This window comes from Colias croceus, chromosome 16, assembly GCF_905220415.1.
Source record: "Colias croceus chromosome 16, ilColCroc2.1".
In the NCBI taxonomy this organism is placed as follows: domain Eukaryota; kingdom Metazoa; phylum Arthropoda; class Insecta; order Lepidoptera; family Pieridae; genus Colias; species Colias croceus.
In genome coordinates this window covers 2870664-2889937 of record NC_059552.1, presented here as the reverse complement: position 1 = coordinate 2889937, position 19274 = coordinate 2870664, and the positions used below count along the sequence as shown (strand labels likewise).

At 32.1% G+C, this 19274-nt stretch overlaps 3 protein-coding genes and 1 long non-coding RNA gene across 5 annotated transcripts; 1 reads left to right on the top strand and 3 right to left on the bottom strand.

Annotated features, from left to right (window-relative positions):
- Positions 1 to 1310: 1310 nt before the first annotated feature.
- LOC123698637 (WD repeat-containing protein 61-like) lies at positions 1311 to 4955 on the bottom strand. Its single transcript, XM_045645373.1, has 7 exons — positions 4749 to 4955; positions 4573 to 4661; positions 4068 to 4216; positions 3511 to 3746; positions 2705 to 2892; positions 1949 to 2117; positions 1311 to 1490 (listed from the first exon to the last, which is right to left on the bottom strand). Exons 1-7 carry the CDS (start codon positions 4764 to 4766, stop codon positions 1377 to 1379), a joined length of 963 nt encoding a protein of 320 aa, XP_045501329.1. The 5' UTR covers positions 4767 to 4955; the 3' UTR covers positions 1311 to 1376.
- Positions 4956 to 5576: 621 nt separating this feature from the next.
- LOC123698638 lies at positions 5577 to 6965 on the bottom strand. 2 transcript variants are annotated; one of them, XR_006752436.1, is made up of 3 exons: positions 6837 to 6965; positions 6185 to 6379; positions 5577 to 5737 (listed from the first exon to the last, which is right to left on the bottom strand). It is a non-coding gene; the product is annotated as an uncharacterized LOC123698638 (long non-coding RNA). The 2 variants fall into 2 exon arrangements; XR_006752437.1 differs by lacking the exon at positions 6837 to 6965 and adding an exon at positions 6481 to 6518.
- Positions 6966 to 9310: 2345 nt separating this feature from the next.
- Positions 9311 to 11881, bottom strand: LOC123698770 (WD repeat-containing protein 61-like). Its single transcript, XM_045645553.1, has 7 exons — positions 11733 to 11881; positions 11541 to 11662; positions 11296 to 11462; positions 10924 to 11159; positions 10586 to 10773; positions 10045 to 10216; positions 9311 to 9444 (listed from the first exon to the last, which is right to left on the bottom strand). The coding sequence occupies exons 1-7, from the start codon at positions 11748 to 11750 to the stop codon at positions 9355 to 9357; spliced, it is 993 nt and encodes a 330-aa protein (XP_045501509.1). The 5' UTR covers positions 11751 to 11881; the 3' UTR covers positions 9311 to 9354.
- A 2886-nt stretch (positions 11882 to 14767) lies between these two features.
- Positions 14768 to 19093, top strand: LOC123698769 (pre-mRNA-splicing factor RBM22). The gene is made up of 7 exons (XM_045645552.1): positions 14768 to 14975; positions 15081 to 15134; positions 15219 to 15712; positions 15911 to 16084; positions 16418 to 16560; positions 17364 to 17476; positions 17875 to 19093. The coding sequence occupies exons 1-7, from the start codon at positions 14922 to 14924 to the stop codon at positions 18064 to 18066; spliced, it is 1224 nt and encodes a 407-aa protein (XP_045501508.1). The 5' UTR covers positions 14768 to 14921; the 3' UTR covers positions 18067 to 19093.
- Positions 19094 to 19274: the final 181 nt, after the last annotated feature.

Genomic DNA, 19274 nt, shown 5'->3' with positions numbered 1-19274 from the left:
AGTATATATCGGGAATCTGTATGTTTTGTACGTGTTGTTGTAACTACAATTAGTTACCGATCGATATTGGGTTGTTTCTGTTGATCATTGATATGAACTGTGAAATTATAATGATGAAGGTTTTTCATACATGGCGCATTTACTAAGGAAAGCTATGGCATGGCACTTTCTATGGCATTAGGTAATGATTATTCCTCTCAACACTGAAAATCACTATTGTTTTGCATAGGTACCAAATTGAGTAGATATAGGTACCTAATGACTGAATGTGTAAAAGTATGTTATGTATAAGTTATGAAGTAGGTAAGTATGAAGAATACACTTAAATTTTATATCTACCATACTATAGGTACCTAGCGTAGCGTATTGTACCTACCTAATTCATATTTACAAAAACTAGCTACTATTTGACCTACGCATTCGTTTATGTAGATCTATACTAAATCAGAAAACTGGTAGTTACTTGTTATCAATATTTCCGAATAATCAAAAATCAAAATATGCAACTTTTCATCTATCCATCCACAGACGTATATCAATAGGTACTAAATCTACACTATCACAAGATTACGTAACGTGCGAGATATTAAATCCGTTATAGATGGTGAGGCAATCCTCTTACAGCCAAAAATTAATCAGGACCTCGGCTTAGAGGGAGCTTTGTACACAGAGTCGGCAAACGAAATCGATACTGTTGGACAAATCTGAGACTTTGTTGTACCTGTAGGTGTGTGTTTTAGAACATTGAGCGCACCGTTAGGGTACCTACGATTTGTAGAGTATTATTGGTAGGTACTTAATAAAATGTTTGTGTTTGTGTGACGAAAATGAATTAAGTTTCTCTATGATAATGTATTATGTAGTTATTATTATTAATATTCATTTGGTATGTATTCTTTCGGCATCAAAAGCTATTCCGCTATAAAATGGGTTTTTATTATGTTTTTATTTGCCCATTGATATCACTTAATAATAGGTTTCCTTCCTTGTTTAGAACCGATAGACTTGTGCCGTCTCAAAAAATCTTCAACTTCATATTTTTTAAACACATAAAAACCACACAAATGATTGTATTTTACCACCTTACAAATTACACGTAGAGTGTAACTGTAACCCATTACCCACGTCCTGTGTAAAAATAATTTTGTTTGTTTGCTGATAACATTGGATCCACCAGAAAATAATAAAACATCTATGAAAGATTGCTCTATATCGATCACAAGTTAATTCATAACTCGAGTTGAATTTTGCCCATTTTTGGCTGTTTTTGACCACTATCTTTTCAGTTTGAAAAAAAAAAAACAAAGTACTCAACATTTAAATATAATTTATTGACACTTAATCATAAATATACATTAATCATAAATACACATACATTAATTTAATTTATCTTCAGACTTTGGTACAGGGCATTCATACAAACATATAGATCGATCTTTAGATATAGAAGCAACTTTGTTTCCTTTGCGGTTGAATTGAGCTCCAAAAACCTGGAATGACAAACAATTTTTATTTTTTTATTTTTTTTTTGTTCATCGTAGGCGTAAGCTTTTACAGTTTATTTAGAATTACATCTATAGAGCTAAGTAAGCGCAACAAAAAATATAGTTATAAGATAGATACTTAAAGACAAACATACATAAAAATTTGTTTATGAATCCAAAGGGAGGTTATCGTGACGTTATAAATCAGTACTGATTCCAGTGTGGGAAAGTGATAGCGCTAGACGACCTATATAGCTCTGTCTTCTATCCGCACTGGAATAACTCCGGCTTTAAGACGTCACGGGAACCTTCCTGATGTGATTATGATATAACCAAAATATAATAAACATAAACTAGAGCTCACAAACAGATAAATTAAACATCGAAACTATAATACTATAATATTTCAAGGACACAAATCATCGGAAATACCAGTATTAAAAAAAATTGTCAAAATTGCTTACCATTTTAGAATGCTCATTGAAACTGTAAATGACCTTCAATCCATCAACCGTTGTGATAACGACCTGACCACCAGAGTTCCCGAAGACTATTCGCTTCCCATCCGGCGAAAAGTTCACAATAAGCACCCAATGCTTTATGTGATGACTGTATAGATTATTGCCGCTGGCTCTGTAAATTACGAAAACATTAATATTATAAAACAATGTTCTACCCCGCGTCTGTTTCATTGTTCGCGATAAACTCAAAATTTGTGGCACCGATTTTTATTACGTTTCCACCAAATGCTGTCGTGCGCGTGGTGGGAAAGGTTTCAGTATAAGTATAATTTATAACAACACGGGCGAAGCCGCGACCGAAAAGTATTGAAATTTATTGAAAATACCTAAAATGAAAATTACAGGAACAAAGGAACTTATATATCTTAGAATTAAATTAAATAAAAAGGTTTTTGCGACATCCAACCAAATTCTATAGATGAAATTAAAACAAATGCTAACAACTTCGCGAGTTTCTATATTTCATGATATAAAACAAAGGATAATGATAAATTGATATCTATTTTAGTACTAGCAGTCCGCCCCGGCTTCGCCCGTAGTACATATTTACGTTTTCTCTACGTAAGAACCATCCTGGTACTTCAAGGAATATAATAAAAAAAGAATTATCGAATCCGGTCCACCCGTTCACGCGTGATGCCGTGACCAAGGAAAGGGTTTCATTTTTATATATTATATACATTTACTAAGCATACTTACACATCAAAAAGCTTCAAATATCCATCTTTAGAGCCAGTGGCAAGTAATTTGGAGTTGGGTGAGAAATCAATGCTTGTGATTGTGTGTGTGTGTGAATCCAAGCAATGTACCAACTTGCTCTGGGCGACGTTGAAGATGCAAGTTTTCCCATTTATTGAACCACTAGCAATGTGCTTACCGTTTCCACTCTGAAAAATTTAAAAATATTAAACCCTAAACACAGAATACATAATAGTAGCTAAACGCTACAGAACGGACACTCTCCGCCTCCCGCCAATAATAAACACTTACCTCACCCCGCACGATCAGACATAAAATGGTCCATATTTTTCTACAAGGACGATACGCAACGAAGATTGACAACATTAATCAAATTGACTTAAAGTAATTTTATTATTTTGGATTTGTGATTATCGATTTTCGTAGAAAATGGTTAGATATTGTGCTGTTTACGGATGTATTTCATCAGAAAAACGCGAATTTTTTTTTACGCTAGTCAAAAATGTGCCAACCATAAAGCGTTAACACACACATTTGCAGTCTCTACAGTGTGACTGTCAAAACGATAATTTTGTATGGAGTGTCCGGGGTGTGCCCTAAATAAAAATCGAGTTGAAATGAGAAACAAGCAAATGCTTATAAAAGTAAAAATACATAGAAATGTATACTTTTTTAATTGTAATATCACAGATTATGAGTAAAATATATTTGTATAAAACAAAATTACATAAGTTAGACACATTATAAATCAACACCTTAACCAATAATGATAAATAAAAATATTATACATCTCAGTTAAAACTTACCCAAGCGACGCACACAGCAAACATCTCCCTCGTATCAAGATACTGCGTAATGCTGTCTTGCTCAATACTGTACACAGCCAGCTTGCCACAGTGTCCACTGGCTACGATGAAATTGCCATCAGGCGAGAATTTCACCTTCCAAATGTCGGGTCCTGTATTCATTACATGCCGTATCTTGTTGCCAGACAGTGTATCCCATAGCATCAAGTGGAAGTCCATTGAGGTTGTTGCGATTGCTGTAAGGGATGATTTTTTTTAAAGAATTCAAATTGAGAGTATTTTTGAAGAATAAAATAAGCCATTAATTATTATGCTTTCTTCTCCTAAGGTCGAAAACCAAAATATTTTTCATTCGTTGAGCTGACGAAACCAATTTACATATTTAGTATATTTAAAATTAAACAAAAAGTGTATGTGCCGAGTATATGTGTCAGAAGTGAAACTTCTTTGGCAATATTCAAGATACCAAAATCATTGCCTTGCTCCATGACTTGAAATTAAACCCTAAAGAAGCTTTACTTCAAAAATAATTTCATTTAAATTAATAAAATGCTTACTACGTCCATCTGGGCTAGTTGCTATGGATATGATAGCTAGCTCATGGTCGTCCAGGAGGTGAAATAGTTCAAACTCCTTATCAACCACTTTCCATATCTTTACATATCCATCAAGTCCTCCAGATATTACATATTCTTGGGGTGTTGCACTAAACAAAATATTGTTCATACTTATTAAATTATTACATTAATAATTATTAAATCTGAAATCCTGGTTATGTCCAGTTATTTGGACCCACACACTAATAGAAACGTAAATCTGTGAATACTTAATACTAATAAATAATAATCTAAACTCCTATAGTTCAAAGAATTTGAATTGGGCACCCAATATGGACAATATGATATGATTCAGATTTTTCATGCTTATTAAAAAATAATAATGTTAATCCCTGAACAGACTGATACTGATACTGACAGTACTCTTTGATTTAATGTTACATAGCTGTTGTACAACTCAGTTGTAAATATGAGATTTAATCGATAAAAACGTGACGTCGCTTACTTAGAATCAACAGTTGGTTTTATTGTTGTCCAAACAATGCAGTAAATAGGATCTTCATGTGCGTTCTCTTTTTTACAATATAGGGAATACTAAAAAAGAAAATATTTATAAAAGATTAGTTTTTTTTGCTCATTATTCTTGTCAACAAATAATATTTAGAATCCCTAAATACTCACCAATGATTCCGCCGGCATATTTGCTATATTTAGATTACTGTGTCCAATTTTCCAATAATACTATTTAAATGTGATTCTTTACTCGGGTTCATACATCTACAATAAAAATCCCAACTATGGAATAATTATTTATAATATAATAACCGATTAGACGACTAGAACTTCAAAAAATCAATAAACACCACTTGCGACATTTAAAAATCTCCTGTCAATCTGTCAACAATATATTTGAACGTCACTGTCAGTCTCAGTTATACATCCTTCCTTGACAAGTTGACAATGAATAAGGAATCACATGGAAGTGACATACCTACAAAAAAAGTGTGGCCGGCGCCATATTGCTTGTAACAAAACATGGCGGTGTTTAGTGCCGAGAATATATCGATAAACATTATTATGTTTATCGATATAAAAATAATATTAATATATTTTTTTTGAAGTTATACTTCTTTTGGCGCGTAACTTGTAACGCGTGTACATAAACACACACTCTTTTTTATTTATTTTAATTTTATTGTACAAAACATAGAAGTAAAATTACAAATGGAAAAAATGACAATGCCAATTAATAAAATTAAGTATGACGATGGCTGCTCGTGACGGTAACACCTATACAGGGTTACTTGTAAAACACCAGCAACCTCGCCGGACAAGATAGCTAACCCTGTATAATTTGATAAATCCAGTTCAATTTTGACTTCGATATAAGGATTACGGTAGACTTACAATTTGGTAATTTCAGTTTTGAGGAATGTAATATAATGAAACAACATAATATATACTAATATAGGTATATAATAGTATTTTATTACGATGAACAACACAATATACAGTAATTGTATTTATTTATTTATAAATAATAGACAAAAAAAAACAATAATATATAATAATAGAGAAAATTATAGAGCTAAACTATTTTGTGTAGCCTGGAATGCACTCAGATACACTCTGTTCATTTTTGAGTTCGGGATTTGAGGCTCAACTGGTACCTGGAAATGAAATGTCACAGTTTACATTAACTAGCATTGTTCACTTTACATTTAAACTAAAATGCAATACATTTTAATTAAAAGGGCAATGCTGATGGTTTGAAATTAATATCAACATTAGGGCTTACAATAGCGGAACTTGAATTTATATTTTTGGTTTTATGGCATTGAAATGCTTTATAAATATAAATTTATAAAGAATAGAAAAATAACTTAAAACACCCCATGTATTTAAAGTAAATTGCACTTTCCCTCAGTCAATAACATTTCAACAACCAAATATCACCCAAGTTTGTACTCAAAAAATCATATAAAACCATCTCAGTTTGTTCACAGGCCTCCTTCAAAATAGGAGAAACGTTAGATTATAAATGACAGCCCTAAATCTAAATAAAAAGACCAAAAGTAAATTGGAAGACATCACGTGTCTACAGATAAAAACCTCACCCTGTGTGAATGCAGCGGCAGACATACTGGTATAGCATCATCGTGCAGACTAATCACATCCATTGTTCTATTGAAAGCACTTTCGGGGAAATGTAGGGAACATACTATGATATTATATCCTTTACATTTGGCTTGATATTTTCATTTTCAATTGCTTCTAACCATTCTCCTTTTCTATTTTCACTTCTTGGTAACCTTCAAAAAATGAATTTTTAGGTTATTATAATTTTAGTCCTGACCTGACTTATTTATAAATACATTTTTAAAGTACCTACTATAAAAGCGATTAATCTTACTTAAGTTAAAATTCATATTAGGTAAATTTAAGTGTTTTATTTTTCCTTCTGCTGCTCTTGGCAAAATTAATTTGTTATTTTGGAAGTGTATTCACCAAAGCAACTATTCTTAAGATTAATGACACAGCCTTGGGAGACGCACGTCTTCATCGAACATTTTGCTGATGTCGATATTATAAGTCATCACTAGCACCCAAATTCATTATTTTACTAGAACGAAAATATACAAAATAAAGCTATATTTGGTAACAATTTTACACTGAACATAGTCTGTGAATACTCCTCAATTCAATATACATGAAAATAAGTAAATCAGCAAAGTAATAACTAATATTTCAGTCAAAACGTATACATACCGGTGCAAAGACAAACTTTTCTAGTTTTCATTCTTTGCGGAGCCACATCCCACAATACTGCGCTTTGGTATTATGCCACTATTTGTCCTTGACCACTCTATATGTTTTAGACACAAATGTTTGTCACAATATCAAAAATATTCAATATTTTTCAATGTTTACTACGGAGCAATGACAGAGCATGTACATCATAATAACGAGAACATAAAATGGCGCCCGGCCACAGTAGGTATTTGAGCTAACTTCAAATGTCAAACGGTATAGAATTAGCACTGACTGACGTATAGTCATATATTTTCACTTAGCAGAATATTCATTAGTTAGAAAGAGACAGTATTCGTTTTATTATTTCGGTATCGAAATGCATGATATTTGTATAATCAGTTGTTTGTATAGAACATTATGCCCTGTCCATAGGATTCCTTAGTCATTGTTCCTTGATCCTTCCTCTATGCTGTCAGATTAGCTACCTTCTAAATTGCCATACTCTGCATATAACGATTGTTCATTGTCTGTGTTCATTGTAATCACCAAGGTATAGGTAAACCAGAATCTGATGGCAATTAGGGAAATCAAAATTTTGAGTGTGCAACCCTAGGGAAAATGGACTGAACGATCTTGATACTGCTTATTTTTTAGTTTGTTCTCAATATCATTAGTCACATTACATAAGTGGACAATACTGTACTTAATAATGAGATATCCACTTAATATTATGTAGGTACATACTTACATGTATAATAATATACATATTATTATTTACACATACCTATATTTGTATGTTCATTATCATTATGCCATGTGAAAATATCGATGTTATATCGATAGAAAACTAGACTGCTTATAATTTTTTATAAAATAAAATAAAAGTAAAATAAAACTATGTTTATTTTCGTAAGTATTAACAGATACACACATTATAAAATTGACTTGGACAGCTTGGACTTGACGAATAGCCGTATTGGAAACTCCTGTAATAAGTTTTCATAAAATTATATTCCAATCAACAAACAATATTATAGTTAGTACCTACATATAATATTTTTTAATTAAAAGTATCAAAGCGGGTAAGTCCAATTTACCAATAAAATCTTCTAAATTGAAAATTGTGATGTGTTTGACCCTTCTTCATCAAATATTTTTCTATACACATTATAAACAACACCTCTTGCTTGTGATCACAGCGGCTTTTTCGATATTTTCGAAGATTTTTTAGACAAAATCCTAAAAATTATTTATCAACTGCAAACAAGTGATAACTGCGTTAAAAACAACCGACTTCAAACTTGCACTTGCAAAATTTACAAATACCTACAGACAAAAATGCTCATAAAATAAAAAACTACTGGGCCTATTCGAATAAAATTTTTATGGGACCAATTCGACACCATCCCGCATCGAACAAAAAAAGAATCACGTAAATCGGTTCAGAAACCTCGGAGTAATCGGTGTACATACATAAAAAAAAAAAAAAATATACCGGCCGAATTGATAACCTCCTCCTTTTTTTTGAAGTCGGTTAAAAAGACAAATAATTTGACAACCAATTTGATAGTTGTCAAATAAGTTGCCACATGAAAATCTTTTATTTCTTAAATATAAATATGCCATCATGCCATCAGATTCTGGTAGACAGGGTAGACCTATAATCACATTCACACTTACATTCACATTGTAATAGAATTGAATAGTATTTAGTAAATTCCTGTGGTAAATTCACTACTATACATTACTCAAATTTTTATTAAAATTTACACAACGTAACAAGGTACCCATCTCTAACCATAAACATTTACCCCTCCATACAAATTACTTATATTTTGATCCAAAGGGGATGTTGAAAGTGTGTTGAAATTAAAATAATCCTTATATATATACTTATTAATATTATAAATGCGAAAGTAACTCTGTCTGTCTGTTACTCAATCACGCCTTAACTACTGAAGCGATTTGCATGAAATTTGGTAAGTATAGAGATATTTTGATACCCGAGAAAGGACATAGGCTACTTTTTACCCCGGGAAATAGGAAAGGTACCTATTATCTCGGAAATCCCACGGGAACGGGAACTATGCGGGTTTTTCTTTGACTGCGCGGGCGAAGCTGCGGGTGGAAAGCTATTAATTTTATATTTAGTTTTATGCCATTCTAAATGCTTTATAAATAAGAAGCTGAGAGGCTTGACGTCGCCTCGGAATGGCGAAAGACGCGGCTTCAAATCCCGCCTCGTAATCAAATCTCTATACCTAAACTTAATTTTGAATGTGTATTGAATAAATCAATATGTAGGTAATCAATCCTCAATCAAAATTCATATATACAGTGTGTATATATTTATAAAAATAGTACCAATAACTTGGTAATATGAATAAAAAATATCAGACTGATAATGTGGACCGAATATCAAATTACTACTGAATATTAAAACACTTTTATTAAATACTAAACAATGGAAAAATCAAAATACAATAGCATAATATATTATAAAATATATTCATTACAAACATTGTGTTTCAGCCTATAATGGACAATCATATATGTTTACTGTCTTATCTTCAGATACAGATACGATTTTATTACTTTCAGCATTGAACTTCACACCCCATACCTGAAAGAAGAAGTAGTTAGTGTGCAAAGTTAACTCTATTTACATATTAAAAATAAATATTTAAGACATTTTGATAGCCAAGTTACAAATACAATAATTATTAAGATTTATATCAAATAAAAAAAAATATAAAACAACGTGTGGCACTCGGGGACTGCCGCGGTAAAGCTATTGCATGCTATGCCTTCAAGCTCCGCCCGTCGGGAGTGTGGAGCGTGAGGTTTTTTCGTTACGGAATTTCTTGACTCGGTCCCCGCGCTCAAGGCCCGCGATAGAAGCTATGCAATACCTTAAAAAATTGTTTGACTAGAACCATAAAATAGAAACAACCTAACGGTGCATTTACATCAAATGAGGAAATGCTGATTCGAACCCCACTATGTCAAATTCTTTTAGTGTAAACAGGTGAAAACAGCATTTTTTTGTTGTTCTTAGTGCATTCGAAAAGATTCTATGCAATGTTCTAACAACACTGAACAACACTATATACAATTTTTTGTTTAACAATATTTTTTATCAAATGAAAGAAACCATTGAATAGGTAGTATAATCCTAATATTTTGTGTTATAATAGTATTACAATTTATTTAGTACATTTACCTGATCATTATGCTCTTTGAACACATGTTGGCACTGCATAGTATCAAGGTCCCACACTCTTACAGTTCTATCTGAACTGCCGGATACAAATCTCTTGCCGTCTGGTGAAAATGCTACTGACAGAACCCAAGAGGCGTGCCCAGATAATGTGCCTGCTAAGTTTGCATGAACGCTGAAAAAAGTGTATATGTCTATTGTAAATGTATACATTATTATTTATTATCAATTTTATAAAACTGTATTATTTTATAACATTAATAAACATGATGATGAACTAAAATTTAATTTCAAGATATAAATTCATTTACTAATTCATTCAAGATATAAATTTATTTCATCATTCAAGATGTTGATTCTAGTTTACAAAATACTATAATTTTTTAATCCATAAAATGAAAAACTTGTAATAACAGTGAAGCTCATTACCTTTGAATTAGCATTTATTTTAAATAGCAGGACAAAATTTTGTCAAATACAATTATAACTTTGTTTTTTTAGCATGCATTAAAAAACTTCAATATACAAAAAAATTAAAACTTACACATCATAAAGTTTCATATGACCATCATCGGAAGCAGTCAGCAGCAGTTGTGAATCAGGGGAGAAACACAGGCTTCTGATGGGCTTAGCGTGCCCTTCCAATGTATGAACTAGCTTGCCTTGTGCTACATCAAATATTTTTACAATACCATCTAATGCACCACTCGCTATGTATTTTCCATCAGGACTCTGAAATAGATTTTTTTTCTTGTTAAAGCATAAATGTTCTTAATTGATCTTATTCTTCAATATAATATAGGTGAAGTTGTGATAGTTCAAGTTGATTTATACATAACTATTCAAATTGACTACTTCAAAATAAAATATATTTAAACTCACATAAGCTACACTCAATGTAAATTTGCCTCTTGTGTCTAAAGTTTGTTCCTGTTTTCCGCTCTCAACAGAGAAAATCAATATTTTCCCCGCGTTACTGCCGGATACAACATTCTTGCCATCAGGACTAAAGTCTAACGTCCACACATCTGTTGTTCCTGTTTCCATAGTCTTTAGCTTCTCACCTGATGCTATATCCCACAAAATGAGCGAGGAATCTTGAGAACTACTAGCTAATGCTGTAAATAATATCAATAACAAGAGTTAATTTAAAACAAATTAGGAAAACACATAGAAAATAGAAAGTAGTCTTTATTTGCAAAATTACATTATAAATGTACCAAAATCAAAATCATAAGACTAATTAGTACTTACTTTTTCCATCAGGACTAACAGCAACAGATATAACTCCAAGTGAATGCCCTTCAAGCTGATGTTTGACTTCAAGCTTGCCATCTTGTAACTGCCAGATCTTCACTATATCATCTAGCCCTCCAGTTATAATATAACTTTCTGGAGCCTCAGGTTCGGGGTTTGAATCTCTAAAAGAAATCAGCATGAAATTGTATGAACTTGTAGATAAATTTTTTTAATGAAATAAATAGGTTATAATCGCTTACTGTGAGTGTTCGTTATTTTCGGCATTTTGCTCTTCTGGTTTTTTCTCAGGTTTTATTTGACTCCATCCACAACACCATATGGAATCTTCGTGTGCATTTTCTTTTTTTAATTGAAGATAATACTAAAAATAAAAAAAGAAGTTTAACTATTTGTTTTTACCGGTTGAAACACAATATAGGAAGCGTACGTACTAGAGTAGTTATAGACATATTCGCTAAATTCTTCGTAATATTAAGTATGAAATGTTCGTGTTCAATTATAATTTCAGATTCATTTTAATTAGGCAGAAATTCACTTGAAAAAGAGATTTCAAATCCCAATTCCCAATTCCTAACATCACAAGAACAAGATGTTAAGAATTGTCTATTTGACATTGACAAATGACAATGGACAAGAAACAATATTTTTTTATTTTAATTTTTTTTTGGTATAGAAGATTGAACTATTTGCCATTTGCACGGTTGGAATATGTTCTTACTATACTGTTCTGTGCAATTCTGTGGAATATATCATTCTGTTGCCACCACGGAACTATGAGGCGCAAGAGGCGAAAAAAATATATAATTAAAAGAAAGTTAAAAAAAATAAAAAGTTATTCGTGCCAGCAAGCAAGGGTTTCTTGAAAATGTGATAAAATTATTATTTTATAAAATTTATGTTAATGATAGTTTACATATTGTATATGTGTGTTAAAGTTTAATGAAAATTATATTATATTCCATTTTATTTTATCTTATTAATAACAATAAAACATAACATCATTATGAAAGTTCATAACTGCGCTTACGCAAGTTACAGATAATAATATCACACCAAATATGATTTATTTATCAAATGGTCAATTGTGTATATTTGTGTTTGTGTATGAGAACGTGCCTGAGATCAATGCTTTATTTATAATTTTATCTTTATATTTGAAATTTTTTTCCCGATAACGGACGAAAAGAAAATCCAGGTTATTGTTTCAATCAGATCATCGGAGTACTTTTCCAATTATTCTGAAATTTAGAAGTTATGGCATACGTAAACTTACATTTTTATTGTGCTTCCAGTGTCTTATAATGTTTTCAGCATTATTTAAAAACAACTTGAGGAAAATATTATACATTATATTATATTATACTTGATTGATGCCTTAAGCTTTGTTATAATCACAAATTATAAGTATATTTTTGTCTTTGTAGTTAGATGAATAATTACTTTATATAATAAAGGATGTTTTGTATACGTTCAGAAGTAAATCTAGATGGCATCACAAAATTAATCAATAATGAATAATTTATTTTGTAGTAAAAACACGTGTACATGGAATTTTCACTTAACTTGCATAATATAAAATTATTACAATAAGAAATACATTTTAATTAAAATCAATTATTTAACTTTTAAAAAAATTAAGTAAAAATTAAAATAAGGCAGATATAATTTAGATTTTTTTTTAATGAGATATTAATGAACAACGTGTGAACAACGAAACTTAAATTAAATAAGATATAAAATATGATAGTGCATTCAAGGTGCATTCGTACAACAGGCTTACGGTAAGGAATAGCACCTGTGAATACTGAATAGCACTGTTTATAACCTGTTTGTTTATAACGCAGTTCACTATAGAAACGAATCTTCAATGGCGGCGCTTAGCATTCCCTCTCGCTTACACACAGCCGTACCACAGTATTACAATATTATTTCCTACAGTAAGGAAACGCCTTTGATGTCGCGCGATGCCGCCGCCAGCGTAGGTACTTACGCTGCCACACGAAAATATGCTAGGGTTGCAACAAATGGGAAATAAAACAATTTTGATTATTAATATTATGATGAAATCATTTATTCATATTATGTACATTCAAAATAATTGCGATTATTAAATCTGATGTAATTATTTGTTTTCATAAATATATAATTACAGATATTGCTAAATATTATTTACGTGGACACTTTATTTTTGGATGTTCTTAATTGTATATTATACCATTTAACTAAGTAATGCATTCGCATTGGGATGTACAATCTGATTAGAAAATAATGAGGACAACATAATAACATATACATAGCTTTGATTTTAATTCAACAGATACAATTAATACAATCTTTCTGAAATATTGTTTCCTTCTGGGATTTCAATGTAGATTTACACCCGTAAACGGAACAGTTTTTGCGCGCCATAATAGAATATGTAAGTACCTATGTATAATAAAATTCTTACACAAAAAATACGACTGCGTCGTCCTTTTGCGATAGTTAATGCAAACTCAGCGTGATTGCATTAAGCGGCGCGCGTCGCCCGACCCCCCGTCAGTTCCCCTCCGTTTCTCTGCACAAGTACATACGTCGCCATACTGTAGGAAATATGGTAATACTGTGGCCGTACGGCATGCAAAAAAAAAATGGAAAAATAAAATCACTAAAATGTATTTGATTTTCCCTATAATCGGTTTTATCATAAATTTACAATGAAAATTATACATTTGCGAAAGTAAATAATGTTTTATTGGGATTTGACAAAATATGTTCTTTGGGAAAATTTGTTCAGTTTTATTGCTGGCTCATTGCAAGTATTATGGGGATTTTGTTACGTTCTATATACGTAAATATGATAATTCATATAAATACACAAATACCATAACAAAAAAGTTTGTCAACAGACAATTTAAAATAATTAACCATTTACGTTATTTTTATTTTCTTTTTTGTTGACCCTACCATACGTCAGTGTCAGCTTTGGCCGCTATTGAAGATTCGTTTCTTTATTGAACTGCGTTATACATGATTCTATGCGTGTTCGTTATTCGCCTCTTTATTAACACAATTGTGTAAATCCTACTAATATTATAAATGCGAAAGTTTGTATGGATGTTTGTTACTCTTTCACTTAAAAACTAATGAACCGATTACAATGAAATTTAGCACACATATAGAGGGTAACTAGGATTAACACATAGGATAGTTCTTATCCCGGAAATCCCACGGGACCGGGAACTATGCGGGTTTTCCTTTGCAAACGCGGGCGAAGCCGCGGGCGGAAATATAGTACACCATAAAGATAAGGTCAAAAATACTAGGCGTCAAAGCTTCAATGGCAAATTGAAGGTTCATAATTTTTAATAAATTGTCACTTGACAGTTGACAGTTCACCTTCACAGTATCATTACTCCGCTAGGAGTAATAGTGTTCTGTGCACAGTATTCAAAAAATAAAAATGGCGCTTGCGTACTTAAATGTATCATTCGTCTGTATTCGTGTAAACGTTGTTAAAATTCATTTTTAACAATACTAAGTGGTAATTTCAACGTATCGTCTGTTTGATAATAACATTTTCTTGCTAGATTGTAGCTTTATTTGATTATAAGAGGATCTTGAAATTATAACCTATCACAATGGCTATGTCAAAATCTACCAACACTTACAATCGTCAGAATTGGGAAGATTCGGTAAGTTCAAACTAATTGATGAATGATTTTCGTTCACTTGTTATGGTTTATATATAATATAAATATAATAAATATGAATAATTTATATTGAACCTTTTTTTTCAGGAGTTTCCTATTTTGTGCCAAACATGTCTTGGTGATAATCCTTACATTCGTATGGTAAGTGTAATTAATGTTTCTGTTGTGAAAAATTGATAAAATACTGGAATAGTACATTATTAGAATATTTATTTATTGTTGCAGACTAAGGAAAAATATGGAAAAGAATGTAAGATATGTGCGCGCCCGTTCACTGTGTTTCGTTGGTGTCCTGGTGCACGGATGCGTTTCAAGAAAACAGAGATTTGTCAAACGTGTTCCAAACTGAAAAACGTTTGCCAAACGTGCCTTTTGGACTTAGAATATGGTTTGCCAATTCAAGTACGCGATGCTGCTTTGAAAATTCAAGACGACCTACCTCGTAATGAAGTTAACAAAGAATATTATATTCAGAACTTAGATAGTCAAATGGCGAAGGTGGATTCAACTCAGCCGAGTAACTCGGCTCTTAAATCAAAGGGTGCATCTGACTTATTGCTTCGTTTGGCAAGGACAGCACCATATTATAAGAGAAATAGGCCACATGTCTGTTCCTTCTGGGTTAAAGGAGAATGTAGACGAGGTGAAGAATGTCCGTACAGACACGAGAAACCAACAGACCCAGATGATCCATTGGCTGATCAAAACATCAAAGACAGGTTAATTTTTTATTTCAGTTAGCTATTTTCTCTTGTATGAAATCAAATAGCTATAATATGTAATGTTTAAGAATTTGCAGTAGTTAATATTATGTTGTAACTGACTCGTCAGTTAACCATAGATAAAAATATGATGATTATCGAACATAGCATATGTTCACAGACACATAAAATGTATATCTAAACTAATTTCCACAGATATTATGGTGTTAATGATCCCGTCGCCGAGAAGCTGATGCGTCGCGCCGCAGCCATGCCAGCTTTGCCTCCACCTGAGGATCGAACTGTCACCACTCTATACATCGGCAACCTGCCGGAAAACATGAGCGAGGAAGAGTTGAGAGGACATTTCTATCAGTATGGTGAAATTAGGTATTTATATTGTATACTGTTTCATAGTAGGGTTATGATTTATGAGATTAAGTGTACTTTTTAGTGAAAGTGCCATTATATATTGATATTTTTGTAAAATAATGATAACAAAGTTGTAATTATTTGCCATGTGTGATTCATTAAATCTGATCATTAAAAGTTTTTATATGAAATTAGTAATTGTATACAATGTTGATTTACTGTTCCTTTCTTCTAAACAGAAATGTGGAAAAAAAATTATTCATTGTTACTAAATATTTATGAATGAATGATGAATCTAGTAACCAGGAATGTTTATTTATTTATTGAATACAATATGATTTTTTCTTACAGGCAATTAACTCTAGTACCAAGGGCACAATGTGCATTTGTACAGTACACAACAAGAAGTGCGGCAGAACATGCAGCTGAGAAGACTTTCAATAGATTAGTTATTGGCGGCAAACGGCTCACCATCAAGTGGGGCAAATCTCAAGGTACCTAATAAATCCTCATCAAATAAGCATATGACATCTGTATTTTTAGTTCTAAACCAATGTTAGAAGCAGTGGTATGAAAATAACATATTGCACATTGACTGCTACAGTTAATTTCAAGAATATAAATTATATCTAATATATAAAAATCAATGCCACTTTTCGTTGTAATTCCATAACTCGAGAACGGCTGAACCGATTTCGATAATTCTTTTTTTATTATATTCCTTGAAGTACGAGGATGGTTCTTATGTAGAGAAAACGTAAACATGTACCACGGGCGAAGCCGGGGCGGACCGCTAGTATATTATATATATAAATTATATATTAAAAAACATATAAAAAATTTCCTTTGTGGTTTGGACTACGAACACACGGAAAACTTCCTCAGACCATTAAAATAATTCCACAAACTCACTCAAGACATTCATCCTATCTCATTCACTCGCAGAAATTTATTCAACTAGCATATTGTATGTATTTTCGTAGTTAAGAATTTACCTCTGTATAAACTGTGTAAATAGACGTAAGCTGGAAGAGACTATTCTCCACAACACAGGGAATCCTAGTGTGGAGATTAGTGCATTGTATTATCTACCAAATGTTTATGTACCTAATAATAAAGATTTTTTTTTTTTTGTATATATGTGTATCAAACACTAAATTAATTTAATAATTTATTTATTTGCTAAAATGGTGGTTAGTTACCAATTATGTTATTAATAATAAACTAAGAAAATGTAATTAAGATTTAAGTTATAGATTTTATAAAGATTGAATGTGTTCATTGTAACGAATTGTAGGTCGACAAGGACTCAACGAGAAGAATGAAACTGCACCAGCATTGGAGCCAGTACCAGGACTGCCAGGCACGCTGCCGCCGCCGCCAGCCTACTTGCATCCGTTCCCACCTCAGGTATGTTGATTTAATTCTGTGATTCAGTCTGTAGTTTGTAACGTGACATTGCTATTGCTGATTGTTTGTTGTTGTTTTCATAACTTAACAATTTAATTTTTATTTATATGATATTATGTAAAAGTGTGTTAGAAGTAAATGGATTGAAAAAAAAAATAACTTTTTGAGCTGCATCCTGTTTTGAAGAGATAATAGATTTTTCTTGTTATTTCCATTCATGGTATTCCGCAACACGGTTATTTTAATATCTATATATTCTACTTTTGTGTGCATAGTGTATTATGGGTAATTAATTACCTTTTTTCTGTGTTAAAGTTGAAATTTTTCAGTTGAAATAATTCAAAAATCTCAACGATGTACGAATGTACACAATTTAAATAATTATAAATCTCTTCCAGATGCCGCCGCCGAATCGTCCGAACGACTTCTTCAACCTCCACCACTATGGTGGGCCATGGGGCGGGTGGGGAGCTCCTCCCCTGCCCCCCGGGCCTCCCGCGCCTCCGCCCCCCGCACCTCTACCGCTGCATTACCCGAGCCAAGACCCTGCCCGGCTGGGACATGCCCATGCTAACACACCGCAGACATAGTGAAGTGAAAGTGTAGTGTTAAGTGATGGTGTAATAGTGTTTGGGTACAGTTCTGATGATCAGGCTAAATATAATGTAAATTTTCAAAATCCGTACAACTTCTTCAACTTCAACCACTATGGGCCATGGGGTTGGAGGGGGGCGCCGATCCTGCCCCGCGGGCATCCAATGATCGTAGGGCCGCCGGCGCCTCCGCCCCCCCGTTTCTCTACCGCTGCATTACCCAAGACAAGTTCCCCCTCGGCTTGGTCATGCCCATACTAATACACTGCAGACATAGTGAGTATTGGTGAAGTGTAGCGTTAAGTGATAGTATATTAGTGTTTATATATCATCATCCTTAGTGTGGCTCAGTAATTAATGGTGGTTTGACGGTGACATTGATTAAAATCTTGATCTAATCGAATAAAATTATACTTTTAGTTTACTGCCCAGCAAATTGCATGAGGTTGAGAGCCGTTATGTTAATGTAATTTTCCAAAACACTAATGTTAAATATACCTATGTTTTGATATGCAATACATGTATGTTTTTATGATATAGTGACTAATCAATGCCTTTATATTTTTCAATTACAATAATATGTATTTAAGGACTGATGAAATTGATATTTAAAAATTACAGTCCTTGCTTCCAATCTTTGTCTTTCCTATATGTTACTCCATTCAAGTATTCATGAAAGTGTCAGTAAAAATGTGACAAAAAATATTTAATTTTAATTAGCATAATAAAATGTATGATTTGCTCATTTTAAATTGTGTTTCTAAATTTCATTGAAAAAATGTAATAACAAACATAACAATAATTAGCTCTAATTTTTACCATTCTTAAATATGTACTATGAACATAGTTGTCCCCTTCCTTGTATTTATTATTGTACCTATGTACAAATATTTTTAATATTTTGTATTGTATAAGTCTATACTGTACAGTGTTAAAAGTGTTCAAATGAATGTTATAGGTGTATGGTAGCAAGGATTTATTTTTAAGCCTATTGTAAATTGAAATAAATGCGTAATTTTACACATTTGTTTGGTTTTATTTTATTTTTATTCATAATCTCTCTTCATAATTCTAAACTCCAAACATAAAAAAACTTATACATATAAAACCGAAATAGTAGAATGAATTTCATTTATTTTCCAGGCGAAAGACGCGGTTTCGAATCGCATCTCAATATCGAATACTATATTTTATACAAAATGTAT